General features: G+C 38.4%; 3 protein-coding genes across 3 annotated transcripts; all 3 read left to right on the top strand.

The window, feature by feature from the left end:
* The first annotated feature begins 1410 nt into the window (after positions 1–1410).
* On the top strand, positions 1411–4206 carry LOC121770296 (glucan endo-1,3-beta-glucosidase, basic isoform-like). Its single transcript, XM_042167048.1, has 2 exons — positions 1411–3169; positions 3254–4206. Exons 1-2 carry the CDS (start codon positions 3103–3105, stop codon positions 4204–4206), a joined length of 1020 nt encoding a protein of 339 aa, XP_042022982.1. The 5' UTR covers positions 1411–3102.
* A 588-nt stretch (positions 4207–4794) lies between these two features.
* Positions 4795–6800, top strand: LOC121772674 (ganglioside-induced differentiation-associated protein 2-like). The gene is made up of 3 exons (XM_042169865.1): positions 4795–5085; positions 5705–5969; positions 6397–6800. Exons 1-3 carry the CDS (start codon positions 4833–4835, stop codon positions 6629–6631), a joined length of 753 nt encoding a protein of 250 aa, XP_042025799.1. The 5' UTR covers positions 4795–4832; the 3' UTR covers positions 6632–6800.
* A 7615-nt stretch (positions 6801–14415) lies between these two features.
* On the top strand, positions 14416–17438 carry LOC121772637 (nuclear intron maturase 3, mitochondrial-like). Its single transcript, XM_042169822.1, has 2 exons — positions 14416–14562; positions 14688–17438. The coding sequence occupies exon 2, from the start codon at positions 14852–14854 to the stop codon at positions 17102–17104; it is 2253 nt and encodes a 750-aa protein (XP_042025756.1). The 5' UTR covers positions 14416–14562; positions 14688–14851; the 3' UTR covers positions 17105–17438.
* The last annotated feature ends 3531 nt before the right edge of the window (positions 17439–20969 follow it).

Below are 20969 nucleotides of genomic sequence, written 5' to 3' on the forward strand. Positions count from 1 at the left end.
CGGGCCGCGACTGAAAGAGAGAGGGAGGCGACGCCTCCTCTCCACCGCCGAATTCGCCGAAAGGGGGGAGTACTCGCCGGAGGGCGTTCGACGGAGGGAGCGAGCGCGAACTCCGGTGCATGTTGTGGCTGCCTCGCGAAGGAGACAACTGCGAACGGCGCGGGACGACGGCGGTAGGAGCCGCTGCTCACGGCGCGGGACGACGGCGGACTCCGAGAGTGCTGTCGAGGTGGCAGCGTTTCGCCGGAGAACAGAGATATCGGGAGAGAGAAGAAATCGCCGCTGTGTTCTTCTCATTTAGGGATTTGAGATTTAATTGGAAAATAGGGAACTAAATGAGAGAGATGCCCGATTTGAGGGGGGGTCGGAGTCACTCCGGTTATGAATTCACGAGAAAGGGAAAGGAGGCGTGAGGAGGAAGAAGACGCTACTATGTTGTAATTGGAGATTTTTTAGAGAAATGGGAGAATGAAATTGAGAAGAAGAATCGATGGAGTGGGGGAGTTTATTGGGCTGTTCTCTCCCTCACTCAATTTGTTTAATTTGGGCCAAATAATAAAATAGTATGATGATGATAGGTGGGCCAGTGAATCATTCTTTTAAATTAGTGGGCTTGGAAATGATTTATTTTGGGCTAGCAATGATTTAAATGAGAATGAAGCATTAGCCAACTACAATTGGCAGTTGGGCCGGTGGTAATCGTTGGGCCTGGGAATTTATTTTGTCTGGGTGGAAATTATTTAAGGAATTAAGCTTGGAGCTTAATTAATCCCGAATAAATTATTGAGTTCCTGAGATGGAAAATATTGAAGTTGAGAAGCGAAGGGCCGACCGACGTCGCCTCGCGACGCCATGGGCGGCCTTAAGAAAAATCCGAAGAAAAAGAATTTAAGAAAGAGATTTTCCAAGAATCCATAGTGCCTAAATATTTATTTTAGAGAAAATAGAATTTCTCCGAAGTTAGTAAAGTGAATAAATAAATTCTGCAGAGTAGTGAAGCCCGAGATAGGATTAAGAAAATCCTATAAGACAAGACTAAGATAGAGGTGCTATCCAATATGATGCATGCATTATTTTCTCAAGAGAAATAGTCAAGTACTAATTAGCGTGCTACGCTATTTATTTTCAAAGGATAAATTGCACAAGGGCAAGTGAGGCCAAAGCGAGTAACTGAGTTGAGGAATAAGCATAACAGGTGGGCTTTCTTTTAATATCCAGCACTATAGTGTGGATATAAAGTAAATGTTTTGAAGTTATGAAATACCTTTTTCTCAAAAATGGATATGTGATCATTCCTTTTAAAGTTGTTGTCATGCCATAAAATGTTTGTTTTCTACCTTTTTCTCAAAAATGGATATGTGATCATTCCTTTTAAAGTTGTTGTCATGCCATAAAATGTTTGTTTTCGAGACCTGTCTGTGAGGGCTATATGCCGAAAGTTTGGCGATGCCAAAAATTTGATAAAGAATTCGGTTCCCAATAGGACCGCAAATCCTATTCAGAATTTCGTGCGCGAGCGCTGTGAGCCATCCTAGAGGGAGGTTGGCGGGCGAGGGTGTTCGTTGAAGGTGGCCACCTTCACGGCACGAGTTTCTCAGACATGGTAGGAAATTCGAAGAACTTAGACTGATCAGTCGGACTTTTAAGATCACAAAAGAATTTAGTATGCTCGAGCCTTTTTAAGAAAAATCCTCGTGCGATACTGTTGATGGATGACAACTTATATATGTATGTTTTGTTTTCGGCACGTGACCACTGAGTACTCCTGTACTCAGCCCTGCATGTATTTATAAATGTGCAAATTGAACGTCAAGAGGAAGGAATGTTGATCGGAGTTGATGCTATTAAATAATCAAGTGGATTTCTCTACGATTCGTGTCTTCATACACGAAGTCGTTTAGTAAGGACTTATTCCGCTGTACTTTAGTCAAGTGAGAATTTCAAAGTCTCACCTTCGAACTCTGATTTAGTTGATATGATGAATTATTCTATTTTGAGATCTTGTAATCAAATACTTGACTTTTAATTTGTGGTATCAATTGATTGGCCTTTCGGCAAGTCCCTTGAGTTCTTTCCTCGTTTCGTTAATTCCGCTTATTAGTCACGGATTTCCCGCTTTTGCTACCATTAGCAAAGTGCGGTCGTGACAGGTTTACCCTTATAAATTCTTCACAGTTATTTTATTTTTACATTAATCATATAACTGATCTAAAAATAAATGCAAAAAGTGTTATTTTATTTAGATATTTCTAAAATAAATAAATATCCAAATATAATATTGTTAACTATTCTATTTATTTTTAATTTAATCAAGATTCATTGTGTACCTAAAACACACTTGGAACATCTAGATACAACATGTATATATATTATATAATCACCATACGCTTAAAATGGACTTATTTGCAAGTTTTAAATATAAATACAAATTAATTTTGTTGATTTCAATTACCGAATTGTGAATTGATAGCTGAAAAAAACTATTTCATTTATAATGAAATAAAGAATATTGAACTTATGAGCTGATGCGTAAAGAATAGGGATTCTGTCATATAGTTTAGTAATTGAGAAATTAACCCCACGAATAGTTAATATTAAGAGGCCATATTTAGTACTCCACTTAACATTAAAATTATTTCAGATAAAAATAACTAAACTGATAAGAAAAAATAAAAAAATAAAACAAGTAACAAAGTAAAAAAGGAAAAGTAAAATGAAAGAAATAAATTAGGTAGCGTCCCTTAAATCAATAAATGTAAGACAAAAATGGAGAGCTATTAATTGAAGAAGTCTATAATAACGGTATAAGATTATCGATATATTCACTGTTAATTAATATTTACTTAATTGGTCAACTTTTTTTCCTAAAAAACTCATGTGACAGTGTGGCTATGTATCCAATGTAAATATCCACGATTAAGAAATGGCAAATATAATAAATAAACTTTAATGTTTTTTAAAATGTGACTCCTCCCTTTCTCAAACACTATAAATAACGCAAATATAATAAATAAACTTTAATGGTTTTTAAAATGAGACTCCTACCTTTCTCAAACACTATAAATAAGTGGCTACAAATATTTTTAATTAAATTTAGTCACAATGAAGAGATCATCAAAGCAACACCTTATGCTAATGGCAATAGCCATGCTTTGCATCTACACTGCAGGTTTATTATCCCTTGCTCAACTTTTATACAAAAATCAAATAAAATAAGTACTAACCTCTTTTTGTTATGGGTAAATGAATTTAGATGCTAGAACAGGAGTGTGCTATGGCACCCTTGGCGACAATCTACGACCACCAAGAGAAATTGTCTATCTAATCAAGCGTAACAACATTGGTAACATTCGATTATACAACCCAAATCCAACAATTCTCGAAGCACTTCAAGGCACCAACATCTCCGTCATCGTTGGGGTGCCCAACGGCGACATCCAAGGCATTGCGACAGATCCATCTGTCGCGACATCTTGGGTCCAAAACAACATTCGCAAGTACCAGTACGTCAACTTCCGCTACATTTCCGTTGGAAACGAGATGAACCCGACAGACAACCCCGACATCGCACCCTACATCCCGGCAGCCATGCAACGCATCTCCGATGCCCTGGCCGCGGCCAGGCTTCGGAGAATCAAGGTCTCCGCAGTCCTAAGCATGTCGGTTATCGGAGCATCCTACCCTCCATCAGCCGGGGCATTCCGACCCGAATTCCGAGAATCTTTCATTGATCCAATCATCAAATTTCTTCTCAAAACACATAGTGCTTTTCTAATTGATGTGTATCCATATTTTGCATATGCTAGTGACCCCACCAATATTCATTTAGACTATGCATTATTTACTTCTAAATCGGTTGTGCTTAGGGATGGACCATACCAATACCAAAACTTGTTCCATGCCATGGTTGACTCGGTCCACGCGGCTCTCGAGAAGGCCGGTGGGCCCAGCCTGAAGGTTGTGGTGACGGAGACGGGGTGGCCCACGGCCGGAGGGACGGAGACTACCGTATCGAATGCATTCGCTTACAACTCAAATTTGTTCAAGAGTGTCAAAAGGGGAACCCCTAGAAGGCCAAGGAAGACTTTGGACACGTACATTTTTGGTCTCATTGATGAGAATCAGAAAACTCCTGAACTTGAGAAGCATTGGGGAATCTTTCTTCCTAATAATGTCTCTAAATATCAAGTATCTTTTATTGCATAAAATGGAGTATAACAAAAAGTGTATTGTCTTTGATTTCTTCAAGTTTCTATAACACATTATGCAATTTTTGCTAATCAATTTCTTTCCCCTATACAAGTTATGTGGAGCTCGGCTTAAAAAACTCTATTAATTAATTCGAGTGAATCTCAATCCAAGCATGGAAATATTTTAAACGTAATCTCTTCATCCATTAAAAAATGACCGTTCCTTTTTGCATTAATTTTAATACTAATATTGAGTAAATATGTTGTTTGTAAGTGAAAATTAAGGCACATATTTATTATAGTATGACCATAATTCCCACAATTGATACTCTCTTCCCACGCCAGAATATTACCTTACACTATGCATTCAAAACCCATATCATAAATATACATAATTAATTATTGTATCAAAATCAAATGCTCAAATTAACAATTAAAATTAAAACTACAATAAAAATTACACAAATTATTAATTGAATTTAGAAAAAATATAAAATTATAAATACAAAAATTAATAACTGAAATACTAAATTAATACAAAAATTAAAATGAAGAGAAGTAAAATTTAAAAAAATAATTAACAATAATTATACTCTAAAAGCAACCAAGAGAGAGAGAGTGTGTGAGAGAGAGGGAGAGGCAATGGGGAATCCGTCGTCGGATGATTTTTCAGTGATGGTTCTGGCGTCGGATCTGTGCGTCGACGCCCGTCCCTTTCTATCCAACCCGCCGCCGGAAGAAGAGAATTGGCACGATTGCCCTTCCATTCTCCCCTCCGCCGACGATCAAAGCCTAGATTTTTCCGACCTCGACTCCCTCAGCTTCTTCCGCCGCGAAAATGGCTGTGATAAGTCCGGCAACCGTATCTTCCGCATCGTTGGAAAGTATTTTCCCGGTATTTCTCACTATTATCCGTGAAAATGCAATTTTTTTAGTTTTAGGGTTTTTCACCGCTATTTTACTTTACAATTCGTGTTTCTATTTTTAGGTTAAATATATCGTCAGCTATGGAATTTGTTTATTTTACTCATTGATGGATGGAGAAAGGGGGAAAATGTCTCAATTCATTCCATTACGGTTTATACCAGTATACAAATTTTTTAGCTGCGTTAGATGATTATCTAGTTTGGGAAGAATTGAATACTGGTGATATGACATCTTCCTCAGAGATGAATGCATTATTTGGATTTTTACTGCCAAAATTGATTTGAGATAATTTCAATGGACATTCGGTTGAATTGATTCTCGAGAGACGATCATGGCTTCTCTGGCCAAATGATCAATATAGATTACTTGGAATTACATTGACTGATTATTGTAGAGTTGATTAGTCATAAAGATAGGCACAGTATGTTGTGATTAGCCTTAAAACAATCAGGAGACTGGTGATTGGATTGTAGATTTAGAAAGAAACAGTATAAGTACTTCTTTTCAAGGCGTAGGCTGTGAATTGTTTCATTTAGTTCATTCACATCCTTACTGATACGTGCTGCCGTTGTTCTCTGTAAATGCAGCTCTTGTCATCCCTGGAGAAAGGCTTAAGAAGTATGTCTTCCATAAGATTTTGACAGAGATGGATGAAGGCCCTTTCTGCATTGTGTACATGCATAGTACCGTGCAGAAAGAGGACAACTCGCCTGGTCTTACAATGCTTCGGTGGATATACGAGGAACTACCTGATGAATACAAAGACAGGCTTCAGGTTGTCTACTTCATTCATCCAGGACTTCGATCGAGACTTGTCTTTGCCACTCTTGGGAGACTTCTTTTAAGTGGAGGGTTAGTTCACTTCTTTCGTACTTCTTTACTCAATTCATTACAGTGTATTTGTAAAACCATGGATGGCGTTGAGGAATATTGTTGAAATCCCATCTGATTTCAACTCTTAGCTAATAGCTATATTAGTTATTGTTGCCAAAAATCTGTGTTGGCTCGGCTATAATTTACAACCCGTCTTCTCTCAAATTTCTCTGATTCTATATCCAAAAGCGTGATGGGAATGTATCAATGTAGAGAGATGTTGGTGTTCTTGGATTCTTGCATACAGCATAAGATGATATCATTAATATTAAACTTAAAATGCTGTCAGTACTCATTCATGGGATCAACATTCTCCCTTGTGATTGTATTCGAATTCTTCAACTTAGATTTTCCATGAAACTACTAGCAAATATATACTCACTATGGTCTCTGTGTCTAATTATAGACTATACTGGAAAATCAAATATGTAAGCCGCCTTCAGTATCTCTGGCACGACATAAAGAAGGGACAGGTTGAGATCCCCGAGTTTGTTCAACAACATGACGATATCCTGGAACACAGACCACTGACAGATTATGGCATCGAACCAGATCCCATGCATTTACTGGAGGTCCCTTCCACGGCTTATTCATTTGGGAGGTACGACATGGGGTGGTCGTACAGAGAAGGTAGTTCTTAGTGGTTTGATCTCTCGTTGTTATCGTGTTGTGTTTGTGTAATGCACGCTCTGGTGCGTCTGTTTGGCTTATTATACTGCTCTATGGGTGTGGATTTTGTTAATATGGTGGCTCCCTATGTATATGAATATATGATGACTATTTAGCAGTAAATCTTGTTTTTGTTATGAATATTACATGTTCTTTTCTTTTGGCTCAGTAAATTGATTATTCATATTGATGTATGAAAATCGTCACACAAACAAGTTACGTACCAAGTCTTAAAGGCAAAATATACAACCAAATAAATTAATAGTCTCAAAGCCAATAGCAAACCATTAAAAAGTGATGGAAATGTCATTCACAATAAAAGGGGGAGTATATAGCTAGGCATAAAATTTAGATTCTTCAAAGTGTTTAATCAAAGCACATCTCACAAAGCCAGCAGCAGCACAGAGCAAAGAGGCTGCAGAAAACAAAAGAATTATGCAATCAATATGTAGTGCTAGTATATGAATAAAAGCATACTAATTGGAATATGAGGTAAAAGAAACTCCATACCATCCTTCAAGAAATCCCCTATCTCCTTTTGGTTTTGTTCTTGGCCAGCACTTCATCTTCCCCTTTTTTGTTGGAGGATTATTCTCAGTAGGGTAACCTGCAAACCAAGTTTCTCTATTACTAACAAGTTTTCATCAATATGTTACTACTCACTATTAATACGCCCACACGCGTGCGCGCGCGCGTGTGTGTGGAGAGAGACACACAAGAGATATAGAAAGAGACCTAGAGGAGGTTCAATGGATTGGTTTTGCATTCTTGAAGCTCAAACTTGAAGCTAAGATATGAGGAATATAATGTACATTGTGATGTTGAGAAACAAAGAAGACCTATCTATATTGCCAATAAAAGCAATGATTTATGTGCATTTATCAATTATCACAAAACACTATATATGAATACAGTGTATGTGATCAAGTATTCGGGAATAAAGTACTCCTTTCTATACCTGTCCAGAAACCTGATCACATTATTATTTTTGGTCAAGAAAAAATGAGGTGTGCAATGGTTTTGATAAAACAATTTGACTTATTACACTATCATTTTGAGGAATTTTGGTACATTTGGGCTTCTTCGATTGGTGGGGTGATTGATCATTTCCGTTTTTGGTTAGGATTTACGTTGTCTAGATTGCTCTTGAACTATTTAAATCGAATTAAATTCTATATCATCATCCACATCTTGAATATTTATTCATGAATGAACTTCAAAAATAGTCCCTGAATTATGTGTTTATCTCGTTCATAGTCTCTAAACTTTAAAAATATCCCCACACAATCTTGTACTAAGGATTTATTTCAAAAATGATCCTTTTACACTTTTTTTTAGTCGAAAATACACTTTCAAGGGTTTGAACATTTCGATCATTTCACTATTTATGCTTCTGAGTTTGTTAGCTCGTTATTTGATTTGTGCAAGGTTGTTGCATACATTTCTCTCTCACCTTCTCTTTCTCTCTTCCCTTCTTCTTCCTTCTTCTCTTCATGTAAAATTGGTGCAATATTAGTATCTTCGATGGATCCCTACAAAGTTCTCCACCGCCCCTCCGGCGCCGTCTACGCCCTCAAGGTCATCTACGGCAACCACGAGGACGCCGTCCGCAACCAGATGCGCCGCGAAATCAGATCCTCCGCGACGTCGACCACCCCAACATCGTCAAATGCCACAACCTCTTCAACCACGGCGGCGAGATCCAAGTCCTCCTCGAATTCATGGACAACGGCTCCCTCGAATCCACCCACATCCCCTCCGAAAAACCCCTTTCCCAACACGCCCTCGCCGGATTGGCCTACCTCCACCGCCGCAAAATCGACATCAAACCCTCGAATCTTCTAATCAATTCGCGGCGGCACGATCGCCTACATGAGCCCCGAGCGGATCAACACCGATTTGAACCACGGCCAGTACGACAGATACGCCGGCGACATCTGGAGTTTGGGGGTTAGCATTTTGGAATTCTATTTGGGTAAATTCCCCTTCGCCGTCGGGAAGCAGGGGGATTGGGCGAGCCTGATGTGGTTTGATGTATGATCTTGATACTAATTTATTAATTTGATGTATTTTCGTGTCTAAGTTAGACATCTCCATAGACCATGGTGATAATTAAAATAATTTTACATCGAAGATACTAATATTGCACCAATAATTTATTGAATCCAGATACTAATATTGCACCAATTTTACATAGAAGGAAGCAGTGTTGCCCACGGTTCAAAAACCGGTGGTTCCGGTTCAGAACCGCCGGTTCAGGTTTGGTGGAATTCGGAACCGGACCGTGAGGCTATTTCACGGTTCCGGTTCCGATTCGGAACCGCCGGTTTTCCGGCGGTTTACACGGTTCCGGTTCTCGAACCGGCGGTTTCGCGGTTCGATTTATTTAATTTTTTTTTAATTTGAAATTTGGACTTATACAATAAATTGGAACAAGACAATGGATAATTTAAATTGAAATAAGACGAATAAGGTGCAAATGATATCAATTTTATTGAATTTGAGTTGTAACGGACAACGATACATTACAATTTACAATACATATACAAGTATACAACATACAACAATGTAATATAATTTACAAGTGTAGTCGGAACGTAAATAAAAAAAATGAGAGTAGCACTTGAATAATTCAAATGGAAGCACAATAGCACAAATGAGAAATTGGAGACAAAGAGAGAGAATTGGGAGATTGAAGAAAGAAACTCTTATTAACACAAGAGTGAGGTGAATGTAAATAAGGATAGAAGGGGATATTTATAGATAAAAATGGCGGGAAATGGATGAATTTGAATTCAAAATCCGAAAAAAAAATTGAATTTTCAGAAAACCGGCGGTTTTGACGGAAAACCGCCGGTTCGGTCAACAAACCGGCTGCCAAAAGCTGCGATATGTTGCCTCGGGTTCCGTACCACCACCAAAAGCCACTGGTTTGCCGGTTAACCGCCGTCTTCGCGGTTAACCGCCGGAACCGACCGGTTTCAACGCATTAAAAAGCTGCCCCGACTGACGAATTGGTTTCCGCGCCTAAACTGTGAAACCGCCGATTAACCGGCGGTTCGGTGACGGTTCAGGTTCGAAAATTCTTGAACCTGAACCGGACCGCGGTTCGAATTGCGACGGTTCCGGTTCGAGTAAATTTGCTCGGTTCCGGTTCGGAACCGGAACCGGTGGGCATCTCTGGAAGGAAGAAGGGAAGAGATAATAGTGAAATGTATGACGTAACCTTTACAAACCAAATAATGAGCCGACACACTCAAAAGCATAAATTGTGAAATGACCGAAATGCCCAAACCCTTAAAAGGGTATTTTCACTTCAAAAAAGGGTAAAAGGACCAACAAATCATTAGCCCAGGGTTGTCTGGGGTTATTTTTAAAGTCCATGGACTATGGGCAAGATAAACCCATAGTCCAGGGACTGTTTTTGAAGTTCACTCTTTATTTGTTTATGGTATTTTAGCGGTGGGTGTTCATGCGGAGTTAGTTCTACATTTCTTTTAAATCATTTTCCTTCCTCTATTTATGAGAAGTTGCTGATAGATATGTGGTCGAAATCATATATCAGCAATATAATGAATTGATAAAAATGCTCTTATAGAACTTGAGGGTATTTTAATCCGAAAAAACCTCATTCGTGATTATATAAAACATTAGGGTTATTTGAAGATGTTTATATCATTAGGGGTTTGTGATGCAACAATCAATGCTAAATGTTAGGGACTAATGAAGCGGTTCACTCTTTATATAAGTGAATTGGTTTCACCCAAGGCATGGAAAAGAAGAGGTGGGACAGTACCGATGCAACCAAACCTAATTGATGATATTTCATCATTTTTTCTGGTTTCTTATTTAACGAGTAAAGGTCAATTTTAGTCCTAAATAAATGACCAACAATAAGAGTCATAGTTCACTTTTATCATAAATGGTAAGTATGTCTCACATTCCACTAACTTACTTCACCCACATTGAATCATAAAACTAATATAAAAAAGTGGACACCATATTCCGCTAACTATTCCAACTCACTATTCTTTACATTTCTTAAAACGCGTACCCACACCAAATGTAACTCTTATTGTGAGACGGGGGTAGTATTAAAAATAAAAATAAAAAACTTTTATTCTTAAGAAATGGATGTAGTATGTTAAAAATTAAAATCAAAAGTTTATACTTTTAGGTGGTGTTCGGTTTTCTAGACAAAATAGTACCTAGATACAATCTAGGATAAAGTTTTGAGATTATTTTAGTCATAGGGGTTAGCTATGGCTAATTATCCCATGATTATTCATCTAAAATTGAATTGTAATATTGAATCTTATAAACCAAACATACTACATATTTGATTTCGAAATACAATCTTGCAAACGGAACCCCCCCCCCAAGAAATGAAAGCAGGTTGATAAAACGAAAATAAATAAATTTGATACGACAACTGAAATAGAATCACTAGTAGTCAGCGATGAATTTGGATCCCCTGCTGTGCAATCAGCCACAACAGGGAATGCAGTTACACAAAACGAATATCAATGAGGATCACCTATAACATTTCCTACAACATCTCCTACTACACACACAAACATGAGTAACAGACCCCACCATCACTTATTTTTATTGTGTGTGTGTAGTAGGGGATGTAGTAACGAAGTGTTACAGGTGATCCATTGTGACATAATAGTCGGAGCGAATCACCTATGTCCTTTCCTAAAACACACTCACAACAAAATAAAATAATCTTATAAATATGAGCAATGTTAATAAGTGAGGGTGGGGTCCATTACACACCTTTGTGAGTGTGTTTTAGGAAATGACATAGGTGATTCGCTCCGCATAATAGTGGTGTGTTGGTAACCTGAAAAGATCATCTATGTCATTTCCTACTCCATCTCCATTAGACAAACATGTCATGTTTGTGTGTATGTAGTAGAAGACGAAGTAGGAAATGACAAAGGTGATCCTCATTGGTTTGTAACAGTATCCCCAAGAGAAGATCCAAACCCACAATGTGATTTCGCATTATCCCATTTTCACATTTAAATAAGCTCATTTTCAAACTAATAAAACCTTTCCAACACTAGTTTTAGCACCCGTGCTATGCACGGACCAAAGAATTTTCGGCTAATGAATACAAATTGTAAATAATTAAGAAAAAATTTATACCATTATATACACTTTATAAGATATAGCATGATCCTCCAGTCCTAATAAAAAAAAAGAATTCATATTCAAAACAAAATTTAATACATTTGTAATTTGAGAGAAGAAACAAAAATGACTCGCATAACTTAGATTTTCAATGTACATAAATTTAAGACCACAATATGAAAATTTACATTTTACTAAAAAGCTGAAAAAATAAAACGCACAATACTAAACAAATACAATTTCAACGGTTACATGACCAAATTTCTCCCATTGGAAGTGAGTTGAAGAAAGGGATTAACAAGCGCGAGAAACGAATAAAAAATATGGTTTATTTATAGAGTGGAAAATATGAATAATAAAAAATAATAATAATTAAAAAATCATAGTCCAAACTATACTCCAGGCGCCCGCAATGGGGCGAGGCATAGGGTGGCCATCCGCAATGGCGGACTATAGTCCGCCCCATTGCATACTTGCATAGTCCGGGCTATGTGGTCCACCCCATTGGTGATGCACTAACTATTTAGATTTTAAATATATTTCATTTTATCTAAAGTCCGTTTATATAACACGTGTTGAATATCAAAAGCTTGTAACTAAAATAAATAATTTTAAATAAGATATTTCATCTAACTTTTGTCACATAATAAATTAATATTATCAAACTTATGTTGTCACACTTTATATGTCACATGCATTTATCATCAGGGGCGGACACACTAAGGCAAAGGGTGGGGCTTAAGCCCTTACCCAAATGTTATTTTTCATTTTTTTTCCACTGGTACAATTTTTGAAATTTCCAGCAGCCATCTGTAGCCCTTACTAAAATAACCCACTAAAGACTAAATCGTCGAGTATAAATAAAAGAAAAGGGCTGAGTTTGAGTATCTGAAAATGCTTAAAGAAACAACAATGACAGTTGTACGTTGAAAACTTGAAACTAAGAAGGAGAGTATTGAATATTAGTAATATAATATTACTAGTCCTATTTACTATAAATAGCAGGCTACTAGCACTTTTCAAGGCTATATAAGTGTAGAGTCTAGACAATAAGTGTAAAGCGTAGACAGAGAATTTTTTATAGCTTCAAAATTTTTATAGAGATGAGTATCTTTTTAAAAACTAACCCTTTTTTTATTACTAGAAGTTAAAGATAATTACAAGACTACTTTAAATTAAACTCATTCTTCTTCAAGTTAAAAACCTCCAAATTAGAACCATGCTGATTATTTGTTTCATTCTTTAGGTTAGATATATGTTATACTAGTTTAATGTACTATAAAATATGTATGTATGGTTTTGTTGATTGTATTTTCCGTCCATAAAATACATTCATACTCTTTAAAAATAGTAAAGTGACAAAAAAATAAAGAAAAAATGTAGTTGAAGTACGATTAATGAAAAATGACACTCAAGTAGAGAAAATTATATATATTGACTATATAAAATATGTGTGCAACGAAACCCTTACAAGAAACATTTTCTGCGTCCTGCCCTATTTATCATATATCAAACTAAAAGTCTCATTACAATCATTACTATAAAACACATATGGTATATTTTATAAAAAAATATAGTTACTTAAATTTAAAATAATAATAAGTGACTAAGTGTCATTGAAATGTATTCATTCTTGATATCGATTTATTTATTGTTGGGATATGTACATTTTATTAGTATATACTATTAACAATTCAAACTAAAGGAATATATTATTAATAAAGATACTACACGATTATTAATTAAATTGTAAAACAAAATCATTTGAATTATTTGTATAAGGTTTAAATAGTCACAACATATTTAAAATAAAAAAAGATGAAGCTTAATATTTTTAGTTTTGATACCTAAATTTGTTTAGTAGTACTACAACCGTATGCAAAAAATAGACTTATTTTATCATTTTGAGTGTCCACCAAAATTAAACTAATTCTAAATATGAAAAGTTTTTAAACAAATTTTAACTACACATCATTCTAAATTCATTATATATAGAGCTTAGCCTAACTTGGTATGCATAGCCAAGTACTATATGCATCTTTAATATTAGAAAAGACAAATTTCTTATTTCATACGTATATAATAAAGTAAACTATCAATTAAAATAACGATAACATTTTTGTGCATCTTGTTTGTTTTGAATAATGTGACAATATAAACTACTCTTTGTATTATAAGAAGCTATACAAACTTTACGAGTTTAGATTTAACTTTAAATATTTTTTTAATTTCATTTAATTCCATATTTTGTTTTATAAATTTATTAGTATTTTTTAATTAATTGAAGACTAACTAAAATATAGTATTAAATTCTTTAATCGAGTAAATATAGGATGGAAATTGAAAAGATTACAAGTAATTATAATTTAACTTGTCAATTAATTTAGAGAAGAAACATTGCAACAATAAATAAAATTTCAATTTTGATCCAAATAGAAGCCATCATTTCATTAAATAGCACAATGCAAATTTTGATTGAAATAGAAGGGAAAATAATAGTACTACATAAATTTAATTACATAATTTAAGAAGACTCTAACACAAATAAAGCCCAAATACTAATATTTTCCATAAAATTAATTTCCCCTGAAAGCCCAAATAAAGCCCAAAAGCAGCGCCTCCTCTTCCGATCTCTCGCCTTCTCCATTTTTCTCTCTCCCCTTCTTCCTCTTTCTCTCTCAACCGCCGCGCATAGCCCACCTGCACAGCCGCATCATAGGGGACCGACGACTCTGAATTTTCATATCGAACCTCGATAACAGTAAGCTCACATTTCTAAAGCTTTCACCTTTTAACCTCGTTGATTTTTCCATTGATTTTTGGAAATTTTGATTTTATTGTTGTCGTGGATTTATATTATCCTCCCATCTTATTTTGATTTTGAAGGATATCAAAGAGTAGTTGAAGGAAAATCGCACCGACGGCGATGCGGAGAGGATATCAATGAGTGACTTTCCCGCCTAAAATGCTCTTTGAGAAGAGTGTCCAAAACTCTCTCATTATATAATTGTGAGAAATCATCAAACAGGTGGTGGTAGTGGCAGAGACAAATGCTCGCTAAGCTCCTCCGGCAACCCAGAGTCGCCGCCGTCAACCGTTCCCTCTTCTCCACCCTTCAACTCCCACCACCACCTCTCCAAAACTCCGCCCTCCAATCACTAGTCCTCTCCCACTATCGCCACGGTAAATTCCACAGCCTCCTCCAAAACGTCGTCGCTTCTCCCTCCCTCCTCCTCACCGCCTGCCACAATCTCCGCAACCACCGTGCCTCCGACTCGCCGCTCACTCTCGATTCGTTCTCGACTCACTACTTCTCCCTGCAGGACCTCTCCGCTCAGCTCTCCAACAACTCGCTCGACGTTCAATCGTGCTGCGTTTCCGTTTCCCCCCGATCGCGGAAAGGTGAAGCCCTAATTTTGCCCAATCTAAAGCTCAAAGTTGTACTCGAAGCTATTAGGATTGTACTTGAAGTCATTTACGATGATAGGTTCGTCACATTTTGCTACGGCGGCCGCGCGAATATGGGCCGCCACACCGCAATTAGGTATTTGAAGAATTCGGTGGAGAACCCTAGCTGGTGGTTTACTGTTAAATTCGATGATCAGTTGTTTCAATCTAGACATGTTGATAACATGTGCTTGATACTAGGGCAGAAAATTGATGATTGTGATTTGCTTGATTTGATACGAAGGTTATTCGATTGCAGAGTAGTTTCTGTCAATTTGGGGGGAATATGTTCAGGCAGAGGGCTGCCGCAAGAATGTGCATTGAGTTCGATCTTGATTAATGTCTACCTCAATGGATTTGATAAGGAAATTCAAGAAATACGCCTCAAAACGAATGAGGACAATCCGAGGTTCAATGAGACCGAGCTTGCTGGCTCTTACTCAATTTTTCATAAGCCGTTGAAGGTTTTTGCTGTCCGGTATTTAGATGAGATATTGATAATAACAAATGGTACTAAGATGATGACGATGGATTTGAAGAAGAGGGTTGTAAGGTTTCTAGATGAGGAGTTGGATTTGAAGGTGGATAGACAGGTAACCGTTATTCACAGCGCGGTTTCTGAGAAGATTGAGTTCATGGGGATGGAGCTTCAGGCCGTTGCGCCTTCAGTCATCCGACCAAGAAAGTCACAGAAGGCGATTAGGGCGCATAAGAAGCATCTAAGGCAGAAGCAAGTCAGGCTAATGGAGTTGAAAAATGCAAGAGAGAGGACTAGGAAGAAGTTGGGGATGAAGTTATTGAGCCATGTTCATAAGAAGTTGAAGCAAAGCAATGGATTCAAATTTGATTTCCAGATAGAGGATGAAGTGAGGCAGATTTTCAGCACTTGGGCTGATGAAGTGGTGCAGGAGTATTCGGCATCTGTGGATGATAGATGGGAATGGCATTGGATGCTATCAGCCGGGGACTTCCTCTCCTTGAGGAGGATTAGGGATCAGCTGCCACATGAGCTTGTTGATGCGTATGACAACTTCCAATTGCAAGTGGACAAGCATTTGAAGCCGGTGAAAGCCAAGAGGGAATTAGAGGAAGAAGTAAGAAGGCGAGAGGAGGAAGAGGAAGAGAGTTATGCTCGAAGAACAGTTGAGGATTTGACGAGGCGGTGCATCAAAGTTGAGGCACCAATTGAACTTCTAAAGAAGGCAGTCAAGATGGTTGGGTTTACAAACCAAATGGGTCGGCCAAGGCCTCTCAGTTTGCTCACGGTTCTTGAAGATATCGACATTATAAAGTGGTACGCTGGGGTGGGAAGAAGATGGTTGGATTTCTACTGCTGCTGTCACAACTTAAAGAAAGTTAAGATTATCATAAGCTATCATCTTAGATTCTCTTGCATCCTAACTTTAGCAGAGAAGCACGAAGCCACCAAGCGCGCAGCTATGGGCCATTTCACCAAGGATTTGAAGGTATCCGATGCTGATGGAACTGAACAAGTGTACTTTCCTTCAGAAAGGGAGATCATAATGATGGGAGATAGAAATCTTTCCGATCCCAAGCCTGTAGACGGCGCTCTGACAATGGCTTTGATCAGGTTGGCCTCGTATGAGCCTCATCACCGATGCACTGCTCACTTCTGCAGCAGATCAGACACGGCGTTTTACAGGATTCATCTACTGCAGAACCATCTTGATTTGGATCCATTGGACGAGAAATCTTGGGTTCATGGAATGGCAGCGATCCATGACTGTCTAGAGAGGAAATGTGCTCCTCTTTGTGGTCAACATATTAATGAGTTATACATGGGAAGATTGACTTTGCAAGATCTTGATTGCACTACTTTTGTAGATGTAGACTGATTGTATGTATATTTTGCATATTGTTTGACAAGGTATCTTTGGTTGTATACTACCATGATTATCTATAGAGTAAACAAGATCAAAAAAGAAGAGAAGTCTGTCAAAGAGCTGCACAGCCATCCCAGCTGGAAAGGAGTCCAACCAAGAACGATCCTCTACTGCACTGTGGCCAGATACTGGACCACTGGGGGAAATAGTAGGGGAAAATTTTGTATATTTTAAAATATTATTACTTATTTTCAGGTATTTTTATGTATATAGTGTACCATTGTGTAATTTTGAATTCTTATTGTATTGTTATTCAATTAAGGTTCAGCTTTTGCGTTGCCTTTGAGATTTCTATTCCATCCATTTATGGAAAAGACTAGGTTTTCTGTTTTCATTGTGTTTTAGTTGCTTGATTTTCCAATTCAATTTGAGGACTGACTTGATGAAGGTTTAGTTTTCAATGTATTGCCCAATGTGTATTTGGGGAAAAGGAATTAGGAAAATCTAATAGGTTAGCATAGTTTCCGAAAAGAAACGCTACAAAGCATGATGAAGAAAGTAGAGATATAAACATGGAATAGCAAGAGATCAGATATCACTATTTCATTAATTGTTCAACAAAGATAATGGCTACAAATATCTGCCACATCTCTCCAAGTCCTTTTGTGGGTCCAAGTGCACTGCTGGCGATTCATCAATGACTCCAACATTGTCTCGTGCTCCTCTTTCTTTCACGTGATCATTAACTTTAACATCTTCATGCAACATTACATTGCATGCCAATTTACTTGAGACATCAGCCTTCACTTCAGAGTGATTTTCAACACGCCCCCTCAATCCAAGTGAAGCTAATGAAACTAAACCAAGCTTGTTTCTCAGCTTTATGAAGGATTGCTTGCTCAGAGGCTTTGTAAATATATCTGCGATTTGATCCATTATTGGAACATGACGCAGCTCAATCTCCTTGGCCAGCACCTTGTCTCGGACAAAGTGAATATCCAATTCAATATGCTTTGTTCTAGCATGTAGAACTGGATTCGAAGCTAATGCTATAGCACTCATGTTATCAACCCATATGACTGATCCTGACTTCCTTTGAATCTTCAACTCACCAAGTAGCGAATTCAACCAAGTCACCTCTGAAGCAGCTAGAGCAAGACTCCTGTATTCTGCTTCAGTGCTCGATCTAGCCACAACGGTTTGCTTTTTTACACACCAAGAAATCAGATTACTCCCATAGTATGTACAAAAACCACTTGTTGATCTTCTATCATCGATATCCACTGCCCAATCAGAATCTGAGAATGCTGAAATGTCTCCTATGGACTTATGAATTTGAATTCCATAATCCAGAGTTCCTGAAAGGTATCTAAGCATTCTTTTCACAGCTCTCCAATGTGTATCTAATGGAGATGACATGTATTGGCTAACCTTGTTAACAGCAAAGTTGATGTCTGGTCTTGTAATGGTTGCATACTGAAGTGCACCTACAATACTCCTGTACAACTTTGGATCATCAACTGGTTTACCAATATTTTTGCTCAACTCAGATCCAGAGACCATAGGAGTTGGACATCCTTTGGATCCTAGCATATTAGCTTTCTTTAAAAGATCCTTGATATAAGCAGACTAACATAGATGCAATCCATTGTCAACCATTTTCACAACTTCAACTCCTAAAAACAGATTCACCTCCCCAAGATCTTTTAGAGAAAAGTGAGAATTCAGTTGAGAAATCACATTCTTAATAGAAGAAGAACTTTCAATAATCAACATGTCATCTACATAGATTAGGAGATATATCACATCACATTCCCTCTGTCTGAAGAACATTGATGCATCTGCCTTAGATTGAGAAAATCCCAGAGAGATGAGAACTGAGTGAACAGTAAGAAACCAGGCTCTTGAAGCCTGTTTTAGGCCATAAATTGCTTTGTTCAATTTGCAAACCAAGTGAGGTCCACCTTGCTCGAAACCTATAGGCTGCTTCATATGTCTGTTGCTATCACATTCTTGTAAAACTTGGCCAACTGTTCACATCAATGAAGCATGCATTTAGAACTCTAACCCAAGATTACACACAGGAAAAGGAGAGAGAGAGGACTTACTGAGCAGGCTGCTTGGCCAGTGCCGGTGCCGGCATCCCATGCTAGTTCATGAGAGGGGGCATTGGAAGCAATGAAATGGAAGAGTTCTTTGTTGGGGTACAAACCCATCCCACATCGAATGAGTGAGGGAAGTTGGAAGGTGTATATAATTCCTGTCCAACCTCAATTAGTTTGAGGCCTTCTGGGTGTGACCAAAAACAAATCCGTGCAGGCTTGACCCAAAGCGGACAATATCAAACTAATGTTACAGTCGACGATCCTAACAAGTGGTATCAGAGCCCAGGTGGCTATGGGTTGTGCCTGGATGAGCCCCGGTTAGGGTCGGGTCCTGAAGGACTCGGGTTAGAGTCGGGCCCAGGATGACCCAGGGGCCAGGTTTGGAACGACCCATGTTTGTGTCGACTGCATTCCCGATGTGGTCTCGGTTTGAGGGGAGGTTTGTTGGGTTACAAACCTATCCCACATCGGATGAGTGAGGGAAGTTGGAAGGTGTATATAATTCATGTCCAACCCCAATTAGTTTAAGGCCTTTTGAGAGTGACCCAATAACAAATCCGTGCGGGCTTGACCCAAAGCGGACAATATCAAACTAATGTTGCAGTCGACGATCCTAACAAGTGGTATCAGAGCCCAGGTGGCTATGGGTTGTGCCTGGATGAGCCCCGGTTAGGGTCGGGCCGTGAAGGACTCGGGTTAGAGTCGGGCCCAGGATGACCCAGGGGCCAGGGTTGGAACAACCCATGTTTGTGTCGACTGCGTTCCCGATGTGGTCTCGGTTTGAGAAGAGGTTTGTTGGGTTACAAACCTATCCCACATCGGATGAGTGAGGGAAGTTGGAAGGTGTATATAATTCATGTCCAACCCCAGTTTGAGGCCTTTTGGGAGTGACCCAATAACAAATCTGTGCTGGCTTGACCCAAAGCGGACAATATCAAACTAATGTTGCAGTCGACGATCCTAACAAGTGGTATCAGAGCCCAGGTGGCTATGGGTTGTGCCTGGATGAGCCTCGGTTAGGGTCGGGCCCTGAAGGACTCGGGTTAGAGTCGGGCCCAGGATGACCCAGGGGCCAGGGTTGGAACGACCATGTTTGTGTCGACTGCGTTCCCGATGTGGTCTCGGTTTGAGGGGAGGTTTGTTGGGTTACAAACCTATCCTACATCGGATGAGTGAGGGAAGTTGGAAGGTGTATATAATTCCTGTCCAACCCCAATTAGTTTGAGGCCTTTTGGGAGTGACCCAAAAACAAATCCGTGTGGGCTTGACCCAAAGCGGACAATATCAAACTAATGTTGCGGTCGACGGTCCTAACATTCTTATGGGTAATTAGGCCTGCCCCATAATACTGTTTTGATTGATAAATAGGATTATCCCCAGAGTTCTACTTGATCAACAAATCTGCCATATTCTCTATGTGTGTTTGTGATAATTTGAAGAGTAAGATTAATGTGAAGCATGTTGGTTATTTTATTGTAATTGGAGTAACTTGATTGATCAATATTGTTATAGTGAGACATCATACAAGTTTGGTAAGTGCGGAGTGCACGCTTGTTTGAATTCATTATGATTAGACGGGGGTTCGGGGGCAGTGCCCCCGAGTAGCGGGGTCCAAGGGGCAGAGCCTCTGGCTTGGGTCGAGCTGTATAGAAAATTCATTCGGAGATATAATTTCTGATAGTCTAAGAACTAATTTATAATTTTCGAAACCCTTTGAAAAAACAGTTAAAATCGGTTAAGAAACAAAGAGACGCAACGTTTCGTTTCAGGCC

This window comes from Salvia splendens, chromosome 16 (assembly GCF_004379255.2).
Source record: "Salvia splendens isolate huo1 chromosome 16, SspV2, whole genome shotgun sequence".
In the NCBI taxonomy this organism is placed as follows: domain Eukaryota; kingdom Viridiplantae; phylum Streptophyta; class Magnoliopsida; order Lamiales; family Lamiaceae; genus Salvia; species Salvia splendens.

Coding starts and splice junctions, on each gene's coding strand:
- LOC121772674 (XM_042169865.1), top strand. CDS start 4,833: ATGGGGAATCCGTCGTCGGATGATTTTTCAGTGATGGTTCTGGCGTCG. Junction 5,086..5,704: donor CGTTGGAAAGTATTTTCCCG/GTATTTCTCACT, acceptor CTGTAAATGCAG/CTCTTGTCATCCCTGGAGAA. Junction 5,970..6,396: donor AGACTTCTTTTAAGTGGAGG/GTTAGTTCACTT, acceptor GTCTAATTATAG/ACTATACTGGAAAATCAAAT.
- LOC121770296 (XM_042167048.1), top strand. CDS start 3,103: ATGAAGAGATCATCAAAGCAACACCTTATGCTAATGGCAATAGCCATG. Junction 3,170..3,253: donor GCTTTGCATCTACACTGCAG/GTTTATTATCCC, acceptor AAATGAATTTAG/ATGCTAGAACAGGAGTGTGC.
- LOC121772637 (XM_042169822.1), top strand. CDS start 14,852: ATGCTCGCTAAGCTCCTCCGGCAACCCAGAGTCGCCGCCGTCAACCGT.